This window comes from Macaca mulatta, chromosome 5 (genome assembly GCF_049350105.2).
Source record: "Macaca mulatta isolate MMU2019108-1 chromosome 5, T2T-MMU8v2.0, whole genome shotgun sequence".
NCBI classification, from domain to species: domain Eukaryota; kingdom Metazoa; phylum Chordata; class Mammalia; order Primates; family Cercopithecidae; genus Macaca; species Macaca mulatta.
In genome coordinates, this window is record NC_133410.1 from 108,635,242 (window position 1) to 108,654,425 (window position 19,184).

General features: G+C 36.7%; 1 protein-coding gene across 1 annotated transcript; it reads right to left on the reverse strand.

Annotated features, from left to right (window-relative positions):
- Positions 1-464: 464 nt before the first annotated feature.
- ADH1A (alcohol dehydrogenase 1A (class I), alpha polypeptide) lies at positions 465-18,312 on the reverse strand. Its single transcript, NM_001042765.1, is given in 9 exon segments — positions 465-738; positions 4,008-4,146; positions 4,736-4,871; positions 7,174-7,434; positions 9,259-9,478; positions 9,576-9,663; positions 11,758-11,896; positions 12,491-12,592; positions 18,274-18,312. Coding segments are annotated over 9 exon segments (1,128 nt in total). The 5' UTR covers positions 18,292-18,312; the 3' UTR covers positions 465-713.
- Positions 18,313-19,184: the final 872 nt, after the last annotated feature.

Here is a 19,184-nt window from a genome sequence, read left to right on the forward strand (position 1 = left end):
TTCATTTTTTACAATTGGTAATTGAGCCTTTGTCATATGAAGCAAGAAATCTGCTATTATTTTTAAAAATCAATTGTACATCAACTATAAAGAAATAGTATAAAAGCCATAAAAACACTACCCTTTACTGCAGTAAATGTGGGACATTTTATATGAGTTCCCAAGAAATTTCTTGTATTTAGAACTCTTGGACCTTCACTACTTGTAAATGTGAGTCTATCCTTTACCTTACCATAGCTTTTACCCTAGGAATTTGGTACATTTTATTTAAAAAAGGAAAATGCCGACAGTGAAAATTAGAAAGAGGTAGGAGATTTCAAGCACAGTGGCCCAGCAGGTGTGTGTTCAGGGCAAGTGAAGGTTCCCCTCCACTGGGTTCAATGACTAAAGATTATGAAGATACCAAAAATGCAAGAAGTCACAGGAAATATTTTTCCTCAATGGCAAAGATGACACAGTAGAATGGTTGAGAAGAACAGTTTATTGGCTTCAATTCCCCAGCTGATGTTCAACACTTTAATTCTCACTTGAATTTTAAATTTTTGCTTGAAAAATAATTTCCCATCAATTTCCATTTCTTTGGAAAGCCCCCATGTGTAATTTATTGAATACATCTCTGAAGAGCAGAATTATGATATTTCCCAGCTGTTGCTCCAGATCATGTAGGGTAGAGGAGGCTGAAGACTGCTACAAGGGAAGGCATCTCTATTGTTTCAAAAGGTCAGGATGGTACGGATACTGCAATAGGAAAGAAGAGACATTGTGTTAACATTTAGACAACCCACATGCTTCCATGTGAGAGTCCAAGGAGCATCTGAGTTGTCTTAGTGAAAATCTGTCTGTGATCCCAGCTACCCTATTTCCGTCCCCATACATTTGGTTCAAGTCAAAGGAAGTTCATCTTTTTTGGTGTTCTCTTTCTTTTTATTTTTTATTTTTATTTTTTTCTCCAATCTTAATCTCACTCACAACATCCTGAATATGCCTGTCATTTAGACTTCAATACTACATTAGCATCTTCAAAAAATCATTTTTGCATGCCCACATCCCTAGTATAATAAGGAATATAAAACAACACTAGATAATAACTTGCAGTTAGTTCTTACTATTTTTCACATTCTTTGCACATTTTCTTAAACTTCAACCTAAACATCAACACTAGGAGGTAGGTTTCCATATTATTTCTGTTTTAGAGATTATAAAAACTGAGACTTAGAAAGATATGTAACTTGTTCTGGTAGCACATCTTGTATGGAGTGTTGGGATTCAAACCCAAATACAAATTTGCAAAAATCGTAAGATGATGGATAACTTGCCTGAAAGAACTGATAATTTAACAAAGACCATGATGTAAATTTAAAAGACCTTTGATACAGAGATGTTTAAGGATTCTTAGAAGTAGAGAATGAAGTCGATTTGTATTAATTCTAAGATTCTTCATTCTTGTGAAGATTAGAAATGGAACATTTACACTAGAACTAATGCTTCTTCTATAAACCAACTTCTCACGAGTAAATATTTTTAGAAAATGATGGTCTTTGTGACTCTTTAATAACTTTAATTTTTAACATATATATGTATATGCATATGCATATATGAGAAAAATATATGCACATAATTCAGAGAATGCAAGACAGCAGGAAGAAGAAAGTAAAAGTAATCCATAATCCCCCAACCTAGAAATAATTCTCAATATTTTCCTGAATTTCTATGAACTTTTTCTAGAAATATGTGCATGTTTTACTGTTTTTGATGAAAATTTGAGACATTGCATATACAATATATACAATTTATATTCTTCATTAAATGAGCCTGAAATTACATCATGAGAATTTCCCAATGAAGTCATTTCTTTTTGGTGGTTTCATTCATTTCTAATAGATGACTGGAATTTATGAATTTATTTTCCTTGTGTTGAACTTTAGAATATTTCTAAAGTTCTAACGAGTAAACATATATGTATGTTTGAATAGTTGATTATTTCTGTAGAATAGATTTCTAGAAATGGAATTGTTTCTTAATCCAGTCTGTCACTGATGGACATTTGGGTTGATTCCAAGTCTTTGCTATTGTGAATAGTGCCGCAATAAACATATATGTGCATGTGTCTTTATAGCAGCATGATTTATAATCCTTTGGGTATATACCCAGTAATGGGATGGCTGGGTCATATGGTACATCTAGTTCTAGATCCTTGAGGAATCGCCATACTGTTTTCTATAATGGTTGAACTAGTTTACAATCCCACCAAGTGTAAAAGTGTTCCTATTTCTCCACATCCTCTCCAGCACCTGTTGTTTCCTGACTTTTTAATGATCGCCATTCTAATGGGTGCTGACGAGTTGATGGGTGTAGCACAGCAACATGGCACAAGTATACATATGTAACAAACCTGCACGTTATGCACATGTACCCTAGAACTTAAAGTATAATAATAATTAAAAAATAAATAAATAAATAAATAAAAGAAAAAAAAAAAAGAAATGGAATTGTTGGGGCAAATGATTCAGTTATTTTTTTAAGGGTTTCTGATACATATTACCAAATTGCTTTTCCAGAAGTATGTATCAATTACTACTGAAAGTACATGAAAGTGCCCAACTCACCTTATTCTTACCAATATTCAATATTACAATTTTAAATCTTTGCTTATTGATAGGATTAATTATATTTACATATGCATATTACTACATGACATTCTCATAAAATGAATTTAGGCATGCCTCATGACTTCTTATGTTGCTCAACACTGTCCTCTGGTTTTGTTCATCTCTATATTTACCATCATCTTTTCAATCTTATGATGATGATCCCAATGATGATGTCAATGGTAATAATAATGACAATGATAACTAACCTTTGATGACTACTGTTTTCCATATGTACACGCACTCTTGAGGGGCAGTAGAAAGTGAATAGATTTGCTAATAACAAGACCTACTTTTGAATCCTGGCTCTCCTTCTTACCACTTGATGATTTTGGCAAAGTCATGTCTTCTCCGTGTCTCAGTTTCTGTCTCTAAGATAGTGAGATAGAGACTGACACTGAGCATCGTTTGGGAATCACATGAGATAATGCAGGTAAGATACTTAGTAGAACAGCTGGTGGTCTGTGAGTGCTAGTTTCTTTCCTTCCTCAAGAATGTTGTCATTTAAAGTATCTAGTATAATGATTGTGTGAATGCCAAAGAAATACTATTTAGAGTTGAAAATCTCATGAAAATAAGTGTGGGATAGCAGAAAAATCTCAGACTCTGGACTAGAAGACAAAGGTTAGATATAACTGCCTGTTTCCAGTTGTGCCTCATGTAAATGCAGGTGACAAAATGCATTTTACTAGCTGGTTGTAACTGTTAAATGTTAGAGATAGGAAACAGAATTGGCTTATTTTTCTAAGCTTTGGAGAAAATGTACGACAAACATTTAAAATAGTGCTTAGTACTCTTCTCTTTTATGATAACTTATATTGGTAAAAAAGTTTTCTTAAACTACAAAAGAAAAAGAGAAAAACTAGTATTATCTACCTAGAAAACAATCCCAATGTAGTTCCACCTACTCCTGCAATGAAAATGTTGAGGATGTCCTGAAAATTATTTAAATATGCAGACACTTAGTGTCAGCTTTATATAGGTAGAAGGATGAGGATTCAAAGTCACCATGTTATAATTACGGTTGTTTAAATAGACTTGCTTTTTTGTGGGTTTTTTTTGTTTTTTGTTTTTTTTGGCAAATGTGAGTGTTCTCTTTTAAGGAAGGCTGAGTGGCTCAGATCATTCAGATTTGCAGTAATCAACATAATTTGACTTCAGCAGAATAGGAAATGCAAAGCAACTGGTTTTAGCTTTCACAGTATGATCCTACAAGCGCTGCATGCAAGGACTAAACAGGTAATGGAAAACCAAGAGACTCTATTTTTTCTCATCCTTCCACTTTTTTCATTCTCTGCTAGACAATCCCCTGTGGTAGAAAAAAAAAAAAGCAAAACAGAAAACTAACTTAAACTCTACCTTTTCCCAGAGCGAAGCAGGTCAAAGCCTTCATTTATTTTTTCAAAAGGTAAAACATGGGTTATTAAAGCATCCAGTGAAAACTTCTTAGCCATAAAATCAGCCACAAGTTTTGGGATATCTTCTTTACTCTTAAAGCCTGAAAAGAAGACAGTATCATTGTTGGATTTGACCAGGGTCAGTAGAAGAATTGAAGAGATTTTCCAAATAAATGAAAATTTAGAAAAGGTGCTTCATTCCAGACTGCTATAACTGAGGATAAGAAGAGATAGAGTACTTCAATATGCTTTTACGGTGCCTTGACTTAAAAAAAAAACAAACACAAAGATAAACAAAGTTTCTTAGTTCTTTTGTCTCTCACATAGAAATAATAGTATAGATATTTGTGCCCAAAGTAGAGGAGCAAATTTATCAGTTGTCTAAATTTGGGCATAGATATGAAATATTGTTGTAGATTTCCATGTTCTACTAAAAATGTCCATGCCTTACACAGTCACAAGTACAAAAACAGATGGAGATGAAAGATCCTGGGTTATGGTGACAACAGAAGAGTTTATATTGGGACCTTCTGTCTGCATTAGTTCCATATCTAGTTGATTTGGAGACTGTAGATAGAAAAGGAATTTTAATTTATTTTTGATTTGTTTTCAAAACCTTGACTTGTCAGTTGTAGAAGTGGAGATATATTGATGTTAATGAGAATTTGGCACTTGAGCCCAACTACATACCACCATAAACAGCCCCCTTCCAGGTGCGTCCAGTCAGTAGCAGCATAGGGTTTATTGAGAGGTTCTGGGAATCAGGAGGTACCCCTATGATGACGCTTGTGCCACATGCCTCATGACAACATAACAGGGAAGCCATCTGGAATAAAGTGAATATTTGGCATCTTTAACGTGGAGTTGCATAGTTCCTACTCATAATGCAGAATATCATGTAATAGGCTTAGCTGGACTGTGAGTGTGTAGAGGAAATAGATTATGTCGTTTGCTCCTTCATTCCCCTTTTTTGCATAGGATAGTGCTGTGGATTTAGGAAATGCCCAGAAAGTGTTTTTTTTTTTTTTTTTTTTTTTAATGAAAGAATGGATGAATAAATTGGAGTGCACTTAATTCTTCCTAAAAAAGGAATAAGGAGGCAGACATCATTATAAACATACATAAAGCGTAAAATTTCATCATCACGTAATTCTCAGTTGATCTGTGAGTTAGTTAATTCATTTTTCATTGATATATTACATAGGTATTTTGAGGCCAGTACTTTCAACCAGATATATTGATTGTGAATAAGATAAATGATTATATCACTGAAATTTGTCTTTTGTCCACTGATAGTCTCCCTCTTAAGTGGGTTCCTACTCTACTGTCCATTTCTCAAATGGACATGTTTTAAATGTTGTTTTATTATCTCCCCAAATACATATTGGTTTTACATTAAAATATACTGATTATTTGGAAACCTCAAGAGACATTTCAGAAAATGTTTTCCAGTCAGCTTTTGGAACACATTCTGTAGTTAGAAAATGGTTTAGGATCCCATAGGTATATAATGATTAGTTCTTTGATTTTGGATTCTGACCTTTGGAAGACCACCCATCGTCAGAACATGTGGCTGTCAGACATTTGGTATCTTGAGATAAGGTACACTCGAGTTCCACATGAGAAAATGGATGAAAATATAGAAAAAGAGCATAAGGTGAAAAGCTGTAGCCCTGGAAAATGTTGAATTCTTTTGACATTTTATTCCTTTGTGGCATCTGTCCCAGGCCAAGGCTGCTGAGAGCTTTGATCTTAGGGTGCCACTCCCTGTTACCCACACTGCTGGACCTTCTAGAAAACCTCAGCAATGGAAATTTGTTGGTTTCTGGAGACTTTTTGAGTAGGATTCTAGAGAATTCTGGGTAGGTGAAATATAGCTAGAGATGTGTTTCCCATTGCAATTGATATTTGTAACTGTTTGGAAGAAATACCATGTAATAAGCCAAAGATGACGTAAGCACTGCAAGATTAGAAATAATATTTCATATCAATAAGCCAACTGAGGCTGGGTGTGGTGGCTCATGCCTATACTCTCAGCATCTTTGGAGGCTGAGGTAGGAGAATTGCTTGAGTCCAGGGGATGGAGGCTACAGCAAGTTATAATTATGCCACTGCATTTCAGCCTAGGTGACAGAGTGAGACCCTGTCTCAAAAAAAAAAAAAAAAAAAAAAAGACAGCTGATATTTATTGGGAGCTTACCATATGACAGGCAGCACTGTGCTAACTATATCACATGCGTTGTCTCATATAATCTATAAGCAATGCTATGAGATGCATAGCTTTTAAATTCTAGGGGATGGTAAAGTCAATGGACTTTTCTTTTTTTTTTTTCTTTTTTCTTTCCTTTTTTTTTTTTTGAGATGGAGTTTCACTATGTTATCCAGGCTGGAGTACAATGGCGCGATCTTGGCTCACTGCAACCTCCGCCTCATGGGTTCAAGTGATTGTCTTGTCTCAGCCTCCCGAGTAGCTGAGATTGCCGGTATGCGCTACACCACCATACCTGGCTAATTTTTGTATTTTTAGTAGAGACTGTTGACTTTTCAAAGTATTCAGTCCAACTAGTATTGGGTACTAGCTATGTGCCAGGCACTGTCCCGTTTATGTGATAAAATACAGTGATGTCTCAAAGCAGTCAATTTCCTTAGGGCATATTGTTGTTAATAAAACAGCAGTTGGCCTAAAATTGCTCATTTCTTTTGGCCAAATACTAACATGTTAAAACTTTGGAATTTATTAAGAACATATGCAAAATTATTGAGCCTTTTTTTTAAGAATGTGGGAGAAAAATAAAACATTTCAATTTGAGAACAGAATTTGTATTATTTATGTTTACTTGAACTTACAGTTTTAAACTAAAAATTAATAAAGTAAATCTGTAAATGCTCAGTTAAGAAAAACAAGCCCTTTTCTTTTCCTCTAGAGGAAATATGACTTGAGACAGGTTTGCATAGTTGATGGAAGAAAAGATTTCCCATAACAAAAATTAAACAATCAGGTAATAGATGATGGGAAATTTCCATTCATCATTAAAAATATCCTTTATACATAGAACATATATTTTGCTGCCTAAATGCATCTTCCAGGTTGCACAGGCAGAAATCTCAGGGCATGTCATGGTACATACCATGGTATCAAGCCGACCGATGACTTCAAACGAAAAATCCACACCTCCATCAGTCATTTCCTTTAGCACCTCCTGGATGGGTTTCTTGTAGTCTTGAGGGTTGATGCATTCAGTGGCACCCAACTCTTTGGCCTTTGCAAATTTGTCCTTGTTGATGTCCACCGCAATGATTCTGGCTGCTCCAGCTGCTTTACAGCCCATAACAGCAGATAGGCCGACCCCTCCCAGGCCAAACACAGCACAGACAGAGCCTGGGGTGACCTATGTTTTCAGAAAATGCAAAAATGGATTAAGTAATGATTGTTAGAAAGTGCCTAAGCTTTATAAAGTGCCATGCCTACGTGTTTATCAAGAGCTACTCAGACTCTTCTGTCCAACCTTTTATCAAAATCTCTTCTGACTTCGGTTGCTTTATTTTTAAATTCAAGGGGATGAACTAGTTGAGTGGTTGTCAAACTGATGCATATTAGATTCTTCTGGGGAGCTTTACAAACTATCCCACTGTTCAGGTCACAGCTCATGTCAATTAAATGAGAATCTCTGCAGGTGGAACTCACTCCCCAGGTGACTCCAATGGGAAAGTCAGGCTAGGAACCAGGGGACTGGATGATCTTTGAGATCCAGATGGCAGTGATTACAGTCTTGAAGGGACTCTCGATTGCTGAAATCCCATGATAGTCAGCTTCAATATCTCATACATACACCAAGGCAATATTTGGAAAATAAAATAAGTGGAAAATTCTACTCCAGGAGACTGAAAAATATTCCACTTAAACCCTCAGTAATTAACGCCTTGGTTCATTTATGTTCAGTAGTTGTGACAAGTATATCCCTGCTTTAAAAATACACTAGTGAACAACATAGCAATGAAACATTTGTCTATATGTCAATAATAAATACAATCTACTGTTATGAGTAGCCTCATCTTCTGTCTTGGGTAGGCTCACTTTGACCACCTGCTAGCACGGATGAGGCAACTGAACAAGATACTAAGTGCTAAAGTCAGAAATTTGGAAAAGATGCCTTCTGAATTTTTTTTTTTGGTTGGCTAGTGGTTATTTATTAAACCTAGTCTCCCACAGTCAGTATTCATTGTGGGTGACATGCTTTCCTGTCCCAAGTAATCTCATCCTTATATTCCCTTAAGGGTGTCTATTCACTCATTCATTCACCAAGTGTTATTCATACTATGGGGACAACAGCATTTTCTACCTTACTTAGAAAAATATAAGACTCGTGACTGTGATTTTAAAACACTAATAATTATGTATTGCGAGCTAAGATTCAGCAGGAGATTTGAAAAACATATTTTAATCTCAGCTCTCATATTAAAAAGATATTTTAGTCTCAGCACTGAGACTGTGGTCAAATATCTTTATAACTCTGGACCTTGCTTTCATAAAATAAAGCATACTACTAGATTTTCAGCCTACTCAGACGAGGAGCCTTTAAAGAATTTTCGCTTGAAATTTACCACTTCTGAAATATATGTGTGTGTTCATGGCAGGGGAGTTCGTTTTAGCAGTGAAATCCCATAATGAGTGAATTACGCATCACTGAAGCTTCATTACTTTCCGTCTAAGAATCCACAGAGTGGGTGAGCCTTGGTGTGGAAGTGCATCAGGTGAGGTTTTGGACTCTACTGTTGCTCCTAATTCTGGGAGTAGAGGATCCGCAGACTAGATGCTCCTCAAGGACAAACACTTCATTTCATTTACTTTTGCTATCTCAGAACTTAGCAGAAACTCTAGTGCCTGAGGCATGTATAGGTGCTCTCCAATTGTTGAATGAATTACTAAATGAGTTCTCAGGCCTAATATTTCATGATCTCATAAAGAGCAAATACAGAAGAGTAATTATTGAAAATGAAATCTTTACATTTTCTTAACTCTCAACAACTTTTTAATCTGATAAACACATGAAATTTCTAGCATGTGCTCTCAATTCTTTCTGAATTGTGTTTCTATTCTTAGCCAACATTCAAAATCTACAAAAATATTCTTTTGATTCTTGGGAGAAATTGCTTCCATTTGGGTTCCTGACAGTCTGCATGTAACTGTTTTTATCACCTGTTGTCATTCTTACCTTGGCAACTTTGACTGCAGACCCATAACCAGTTGAAAATCCACAGCCAATAAGGCAGACTTTCTCCATGGGTGAGGCTGCGTCAATTTTGGCTACTGCATTCTCATCCACCACCGTGTATTGGGAGAAGGTGCTGACACCGAGGAAGTGGTGGATGGGCTTCCCCCTGCAGGTGAACCTGCTGGTGCCATCCTGCAGGGTCCCCCGAGGATTGCTCACACTGGGCAGTGCAATACACAGACACACAAAGGCATGAGACAGGAGCATAACTAATGTGCAAACTCAATGTCTGTGCAGGGAGAGCATCAGAAACCTACTCGTTTTTCAAGCAGTAGTTCCTTTCCGGGGTTTTACAAATTCTGCATTTTCCACACTGAGGAAGAGCGAGTGGGATGACTTTATCACCTGGAGAGGGATAAAACAAATTATTTTACAATTTCTATCCAGTATTAATAGAGCATAAACTTAAAGCTCACATGTCTTTGAAATATTAGAAGCATGTGTCTTTAAAAGTCTCCAAGAAATACAGTTCAATGACAACTACGTCATTTGTCACTGCCTGCCACAGCCTTGTTTCCAGTTTGGGTTTATAAGTGCCTGAAGATTCCTAGAGAGGAAATGCAAATATGGGAAAACATGGATTAGAAAAATTGCTTCCACTGTATTAATAGTTACTTTTATGTAGTGTATCAATTTCTCCTGGAGGCTTTACAAATCTTTAATTTAATCCTTAACTATTTAAATCTTAATGTAAGTATAAATATAAATTTTAGTTGAAAGTAGGGTATAATAGTGCCACTAGATGTTGATAAGACCTGTTTTTTGTTATAGTTTGATTTACAATAAAAATGAGAATTTTGAACTACTTCTTTTCTTTTCAAAGTGACTAGATTTATCTTTATTATGAAATGAATGCTTTTAAAATGATCTTAGTTCTTTTTTTGAGGAAAACTATCAAAAATGGGACAAAGAACAATTCCAGAAATTCCTCTGGAAATTTCAACCCTCCACAATAAGTTAGGTACTTTTAGGATAAGAACTGACTTTGAAATGTTTTTAGCTGGTAATTTGTGAATTATCTACTTTTCCTGTTATAGTGGAGTGAGCACAGGTAAAAAGTAAGGGTGTCATTTTGTTATTAACTTATTACTAACTAATTAGTGATTACTAGTATTATTTAGTAGTTATTTTTAGTAGTAATTTAGCAGTTATTAGTTATTATTTAGTAGTTATTAATTTATTACTACTAAAGGAATTAGTAGGAGCTGAAACCCAAATTGGACAGTTCATTTTATTTTTCTGTTCACAGTTCAAATAAGTATTTGGTGAAGTGGCAGGTCCAATCTAGTGCCTAAAGTGATTTTCTAGACTGTAATCCCAGCACTTTGGGAGACCGAGGCGGGCAGATCACGAAGTCAGGAGATTGAGACCATCCTGGCTAATATGGTGAAACCCCGTCTCTACTAAAAATACAAAAAATTAGCTAGGCGTAGTGGTGGGCGCCTGTGGTCCCAGCTACTCGGTAGGCCGAGGCAGGAGAATGGCGGGAACCTGGGAGGTGGAAGTTGCAGTGAGCTGAGATTGCACCACTGTACTCTAGCCTGGGTGACAGAGTGAGACTCCGTCTCAAAATAAACAAAACAAAACAAAATAAAATAAAATAAAATAAAATAAAATAAAATAAAATAAAAGTGATTTTTTAGAATTAAACATAATTTTTATTTTTAATTACTTATGCTACCTATTCCACAAGACCAAGAAAAATAGTTGCCCCATAACATTTTGTAGGTAAAATTTATGTGAAAATGATGGTATGGAAATGTCCTAGTTATTCTCCCTTTATAATTAGTAATCTGTAACCAGTCACATTGAAGCATGGCTGAAGATAATAAGGCAGACATTGTTGATGGTGGATGGCTCCTTCTATGTTTCTTTCATTTCCTTTCACCTAGTCAGTTTCATTGATTCCATGCTCAGGAAGAGAGACCATGTTGGAAGAGGAAATTGGTGACATGGCTGCATAGGTCACCTAAGAAAAGGTCATGTTTATTCAGTTGTAGCCGTGTAGCCTCCACCTTGTGAACTCAGCACAGAACAGTTTCCATACTTATGTTTTTTTCCCTCCTCCCATTTCTAGTTGTCTGGGCCCTGATAGAAGAAGACCGTGTTCAGCAACACTAACATGAAGTTATTAGATTATGAATGCCACACTGGTAGGCACTGTGTCCCTTTTGATCCTCACATATCTCCAGGCTCCAACCTGGTGCCTGGCATCTAGCAGATGCTCAGTACATAATGGTTGAAGGGTAGAATACATGCGTGCCTGAAGACATACATGCTTGAGTCAGGCAGGCAGAGAGGGAAAGAGGAAACCCCTGAAGTCCTGGCTGCGCGGTGACCTTCTGCAAGCGCTTTGGTCCCTCATTGCTGGTTTCCTCATCCAGGCTGGGAAATCTTAGGTTGGTGAACGAGCATGTTTCCTGAGTGTGAATCCTGTACCTGGTTCGACTGTAGTCACCCCTTCTCCAACACTCTCCACAATGCCGGCTGCCTCATGGCCTAAAATCACAGGAAGTGGGGTCACCATGGTACCACTAACCACGTGGTCATCTGTGCCACAGATTCCTACAGTCACCATCTACAGAATAAAGAGATGTTCAGATTCAGAAAAGATTGTAACTAGATAAATTTAAGATACCCAGATTCCTGAAATTGTGCTTCTAAAATGTATTCAGGGTTTTGCTATACTCCCTACTATTCCTAAATATGAAAGATTCGGTTTATCTTCAAGGTTAATCAGTCTAAAACCCTTCTCTACCTTCCCTTCTTGAATTAAACAATTTAGAAGAATCTGTGAAGTAACTGATTCTGAAATATTTAAGTCTTATACAAGAATGCACGCTTTAAAAAACAAGTAGAAATAGCAAAGTAGCACATGGAAAATATCTAATGTTAATTGATTTTGAAGTCTTGATATGTATCCTTTGGAATTTTTTTCTGTACAAGCATATAAATTCTTTTGTATTTTACCGGAATTATACTGTATGTACTCTTTGATCACTTATTAAACATTTAAAATTTATATTTATACCTTTCCTTGACAACAAATGTAATTGTATTTTCTGGATGATCATATAAGATATGCCTCTTAGTGGATTTTTTGATGTTTCCATTTTAATATTCTCTGAGTTTTTTAAATGTAAAATGAAATACAAATGGAAAAATACTTCACCTTAATGCGAACTTCATAAGCCTTAGGAGGTGCAACCTCCACATCCTCAATGGAAAAGGGTTTCATTACCTCCCATAGCACAGCTGCTTTGCATTTGATTACCTAGAAAATCAAACAGAGAGATGGTACCAGTGTTTTCCCACTCTTGAAGTCAGAAATTGTGTCTTTTCATCTTTGTACATGTAGTATTGGGTCCCATGTCTGGTACCTAACAAGAGCTCTATGGAAATGAAGTACTCTGGTTTATAAAGAGAATAAAAGTATCTTTTTGAAAAACAATAACGTAAGGGAAGATAAACAAAGTATAATAAGACATTGAGAAAAATGGAATATATTTATTTAGGCCATTCTTGTGCTGTTGTATTTTTCTCTGAAGGTGTTTATTCCTGATATTTCCTAATGCTGTCCTGAAAATGCTTGTTTACCCACAACTGTTGGCTGACACATGAAGTTAGAAATCACCTTTATTTTGCTGACAGAGTCAGTTTCTGTCCACATAAAATAAACTGCTTTCTTGCTCAATTTTCTGCTTAGGCCAAAAGGATCTGACTATAAGAACAGTTATACGGGTTTACCTTCCTGCGTACGATGATGTTTCTTTCTCTCCCTATTTGCTTATTGTCCTCTTTTAATTTTCTCTCTCCACCACTTCTGTGTGCTACTTGTTTCCTACTCATTTGAAACTTATCTTTGGCAGCCTGTTTTGTAACCTAATTTATGTGTAGAGACTCTTTCCAGCTTAGATTTGAGCCAAATATTATAGAGATTAGAGTTGGTGGTATGTGCGTGTGTGTGCGCACGTGTCTGTGTATACACTCAGACCCACACACGTATATTTTAAAACTGAAGAAACAGTTTGTTTGAATTTCTGTCTAGCAGAGCTTATCTATAGATGTTCTTAAAAAGAAAGTTCAGCATATATTTCTAGTGCTTGGAAGTGTACTGTAAAAACCATCTTCATTGTGGTAAAGCATGTATAGTTTGCAAGGCCCTTTCTAGAAAGAATCAACATAATTGCAAATATAATTAAAAAATTCAATTGAGATTTATTTTTCTGCCAATTCATTTTCATTATTTATTTGTCAAATTTTTCAACTTTAGAATGTTCAACATGGTCATTGCCAAAGTAAATATCAGAATACTTAGACAGAAGGTACTAATAGTAGGAAGTTTCTTATTATTAGGTGCTTATGATGTGACAGGCACATTGTGGCCTGTGCTGGGTAAATTAGATGCATTATTTTTATTTTTATTTTAAAATTTATTCATTGATTGATTTTTAATTTCAATAGGTTTTGGTTACATGGATAAGTTCTTTAGAGGTGATTTCCGAGATTTTGCACCCCTTACCCGAGCAGTGTAGACTGAACCCAATATGTAATCTTTTATCGCTCATTCCCCCTACTGCCCTTTTCCCTCAGTCCCCAAAGTTCCTTATATCATTCTTATCCTTTATGTCCTCACAGTTTAGCTACCACTTTTAAGTGAGAACATTGGATATTTGGTGTTCCATTCCTGAGTTACTTCACTTAGAATAACGGCCTCCAGCTCCATCCAAGTTGCTGCAAAGGCCGTTATTTCATCTGTTTTACAGCTGAGTAGTATTCCGTGGTGTACATGTACCACATTTTGTTTATCCACTTGTTAGTTGATGGGCATTTAGGGTGATTCCATATTTTTGCATTTGCAAATTGTGCTGCTATAAACAATGAGCATTATTTTTAAACCTGACAAGGCTGCTACCAGGACAGTACTATTGAATTATTGGCTTATTTTACAGCCGAAATAATTGAGAATCAAATGACTCAGTGATTGAATAATTTTTCCGAGGTCTGAAAGCTGGCTGTATAGAGAATAACAATTAATCTAGCCTCACATTTTCAGTACTCTGTGATGTTAAAAAGTTAGCAAAAAGTTAAATAGCAATAATAATGATAGTGGCTAATATTTATTTAAATTTTAATATTTAATAGTGGCTAATATTTAATCATGTACCAGATATGATTCTAAGTGCTTTACAGTATTCATTTAATTCTCAAAACTACTTCATGAAAGAGATGTTAGTATTGTCACCATTTAGCATTTGAGGGAAACAAAATGCAGGATGGGTAAACACAAATGAAATGCTGTCAAAAAGCTAAGTTACTGATGTTGCACCCAAGAGGGGAGGATTGTCTATTTCATCAGTTATTATTTTCATTAATACAGTTGGTTTATACTTTTGCTCTATGAACTCATTATTTTAAGTTGAGTTTGGTAAATTTGAATTTTCTTTATTTTAGTAATTTTCTATTAGGAATGTAAATATTAATTAGTAATAAATGGAAGTAAAGTGAGGTGGAATAAGAACAGTAACAATGGGCTATTTGTGATTTCCAACCGGTCTTATTGATATGAACCTGTTTGTCACACAACGTAGAGAGAAGCTTCAGAACCTTTAAATTGAATTATCATGGTGAGATATTTTACTGTGTGGTACACTCCTAACACAACAAATGGCTGGAAATAGTTGTACAGGTTTATGTAATGAAACAATTAAAAAATATCAATTGATTATATTGAATGACTACATGCACCTGTAAACACATTGAACAAATAAGCGCAAATTTATAGGAGAAAAAGCAAATATCTGTATTCCTAGTGCTAAGTGATTCGAATTGTATTATTATTCAAATTGTATTATTAATTTTCTGTGAAACCACATTAACTTTTAAATGGGGAAGATACTGTTCCAAAGGATTTTTGTGGAAATTCCCTGAATTGTATCATAATGGACCCCTTTTAATTAGAATTTGCATGCTGATGTCTTGCTTAACCTTGATGATTCTAATGCTGTGAGATCAAAGAGCATTTTTTAAGATATTTTATAGTAAGGTTGAAGGATATTTCAATCTTCTGAATCAAATTCCTCTCATCAAACTTCTGTCAGACAACTTTCTTGTGTTCATAAAAATATGAATACAAATAATAACACATTTGAATTATGGTGTCATTATAAAGATAACTTGTGATTAAAGACTTTTTTAACTTTAGATTTACAAATCATTCATGATTAGCTTGGAATAAACTATCATTTTTGCAAATTAATGTAGGAAATAAAGACAATAGATACAGGTTTTATACATTCCTGTTAAAGATATTTTTTTTCCCATTGCTTAAATGCCTTTTTTTCTTTCAGATCAAACTGAAAAGGCAGAATAGCAACTTGATATTTTTGGCTACTAGGGCAACATTTGGCAGTTTTCAAAAAAGGAAACAGAAATGACTGATAAGTACATAAAAGTTTCACTAGAAGTAAAATAAATGCAAATGAAAACAATGAAATACTATGGTTTCCTATTCAAGTCGCTATATATATGTATATACACACACACACATATATATATATGCATTTGTTGTTGTTGTTTGAGACAGGGTATCACTCTGTTGCCCAGGCTGGAGTGCCAGTGGTGTGATCTTGGCTTACTGCAGCCACCATCTCTGGGGCTCAAGTGATCCTCCCACTTTAGCATCCCAAGGAGCAGGGACTACAGGTATACACCACCATGCCCAGGTAATTTTATTCATTTTTTAAATAGAGATGGAGTCTCACTGTGTTGCACAGGCTAGTCTCAAACTCGTTTTAAAAAATTCTTATTTAGGTTCTGGCTTGTGATGTGAGGGGCCATGTGCCCCTAGAGGCATCTACTTGGGTTATGCTCCTGACTTGATTGGATAACTCTGTTTTTCTCTAGATGCCATAACAATGGACATGTGACCGTTTGTTGGAAAAACACAGTTCTCTCAATTGCTTACTGAAGCTCATTCAGGCTGATTGGAGAAGGAAGCCACCTTTCCAGGGCAGTAGGTTGGTTGCAAAAGTGTGCCCAAGGCCAGTTTGCACTGCAGTGGGGGAGCCCTTAGAAAGAATGGGAGTAAAGGAAGGAGGAAGCAACTAGAAAACAACGGAAGGGACTTCAGATGGTGAGGCTTCTATTTAGTACTTATTTCAACTTTAGGCCTCCTGAATGGTAGAGGTGGTTACAGGAGGATATCTGAAACCTTGATTATATAATAAACTTCCTTCTATGACGGTGAGTCATTTCAGAATAGAAATGATGGAATAATTGGAAATCAAGTTGAAGGCTTAAACACGTCTGCTGGTATCAAACTGTTAGAGCAGCCCCGGAGCTATGGAAATAGAGGCATCTGGATGGAAGTTTGTATCCTGGGTTGGCACAGAGATTCCAGTTGAACAAAAACTCCATGAGGACCATGCCTAGTAGGTTCAGTCAAAGATACTATCCATTAAAGATCTTCTTGCCTATGAACAAAGGAAGAAAGTTACCTGTCCAGATGAAGGAAAATATAAACTCGCGTATAATCTGGCAAAGGCCTAACCCTCATAACCTACACCCTGCACTCTCATTCCAAGAGAGCCTAGGTAAACAGCCAGGGCTGGGTTTTCCTTGAGTGGCTGCCAGATGGGGTTAAAAATCTGCTTCTCACCTTCTAGGCTGTAGCAGTGGGGAGTTAATATAAAAAGAAACCACAAGATTTCAAGGGAAGAGGGACCACACTCATCTTCACAATAAAATGTCATTCTCAACCTAGAGCAGAGGCGCTCAAACATAGTATTAGAGATGCATCCCAAATAATGTTTCTGGTTAGTGGTTTACATACTGAATTTTGTAAATGCTTTACTTTTAGAAAGATTAAATTACTGTAGATCACAAGGGTAGCTATACAACAAAGTCACTCTCAGATATTTGTATGCCTTATTGAATTTGAAAACGCAGACTTTCAACTATTAGTACATAAGCAGCTTTTGTTACATGTCGTCATAGCTAAAAGGTTGAATACTGCTCTTCTAGAAAAAGAGGGAGCCCGTGGGCAAAACAAAGCCTAGGCAGAATGCCGGGAAAGAGATGAGATTTGTGGAGGTAAGCACAGTATCCCAAAACTGGGGGAAAAAGGAGCTTAGGAAATCTGATGCAAAGTGAACTAAGCAGGAGGCATGTTCGTGAGACTTTAGGAAGCAGGATTAACTCTCTGCATGTTCAAGTGGACATGCTGGTACTCAGTATTTATATTAGCACAGAGAAGAAGGCAGCAGAACAGTTAGACCACATTAAAGGCCAGTTCTTGTGGGGAGCAGGTTTATCTTTGGAGGTGGACTGGGTACCTCTACCCACAGTTACTCATGGGAAACTCGTTCCAAGGCCACACAGAAACTGTTCTTGTCATCTAGCCAATGCCAGCCAATTGGTCCAATTTCACAGTCTGCGCAGACCAGAAACTTGATGTTTCCCACGTCCTTGGTGAAGCCTACATTCTCAAAAATGAACATGTCCTCAACCAGCCAGTGTTCCTGGAGGAAATTACCATCAGGATTGCTGCCGTCAGATACAGCTGGCTTCTTTCTCATGGAGGGAAAGCAAACGGTGAGCCGCCGCCAAGAGGTACCTGCCGGGTCCTGCAAGCCGGCGGGAGCTCCGGGAGCCTGAATGGGGGCGCCTGCCTTCCACGTGCCCGCGGAGCAGCGGCCCTGGAAGGCGGCGAGGCCCACTGCCCGCGCTGGAAGCCGCCCCAGGGGCGGAGGGCCGGGTGCAAGATATTTAAGAATAGCTTATTTCCACTGCAGTTCAGTATACATTACATATTGAGGTGTATATTGCACATCATATTTCAGTGTATCATTTCTAATTTAGATATTAATTTTAAATTATTCATCAAATACTGTATTCCTTTCTTTGTTATATTGATGAGAATATATTACCAACAGTAATGTATTTTTTGCTTACTTTTCCTGCTGTGCTCATGTTGTTTCTGTCTTCTCTGCAGACCAGGAGACTGGTGAGTCTTTGTGGATTTCTTCTCTGCTTGAGTGCATGAAGCAGATGTATTGCACAAACATTTATTTTGTTGCCTGTGTAACATCCAATTCCAATTCCACATGTGACCGATGTCTTTAAGCCACACCCATTGGATTATTCTCAGACTGTCAAAACAAAGAAAAGGGTACTGAACCAGCCATCAAAATATTGACTTCCAAATTCCAGATAAGATTTTGTTTTCATTAGGTTAAATATTAAGTTAAAGTGATAAATTGTAATCACTTTCTCTTTCCCTCACTCTTCCCCCAGCCTCTGGAATTCCTCGTTTCTCTTCTCTCAATCCCACATTGGTCGTTTTGCCTTGTATTTCCTTGGTCTGCACTAAGCTGCAACTCTGAATCCACATGGGGCGGCTAGGAAGGAAGAGGAGTAAGGAAACAGGAAAAACGAAGTAGGGCAGAGAGAGCACCCTGGTTGTCTTTAAAGCAGAGAATCAGACTCCTAATTAGTCACAGCAAAGGGGATCACTGTGCCTGGCAATTCTGCTCCACTCAAAACTAGTAAGTATGGACTGAACCCCTCCCTGTGTCAGGCACTAAGTTGGGTCCAGTGGAGTAGCAGTGATGAATAAGGCATGACCTCTGCCTGTGCCAAGAGACAGTATGGGGCAACGGTGATGGCATGGCTTTTGGGACCAGGCCAACCCTATTCCTTACTTGTTCTGTGTGCTTGGACTTATTATTTCACTGAATGTTTTTTTGCCTTAGTTTCCTTATCTGTAAGATGAAGATGAATAATGGCATCATTTTAAAGGACTGTTTAGTGAATAAAGGAAAAATCCATGTAAAACACTCATCATGGAGTTTGGCAGATAGGAG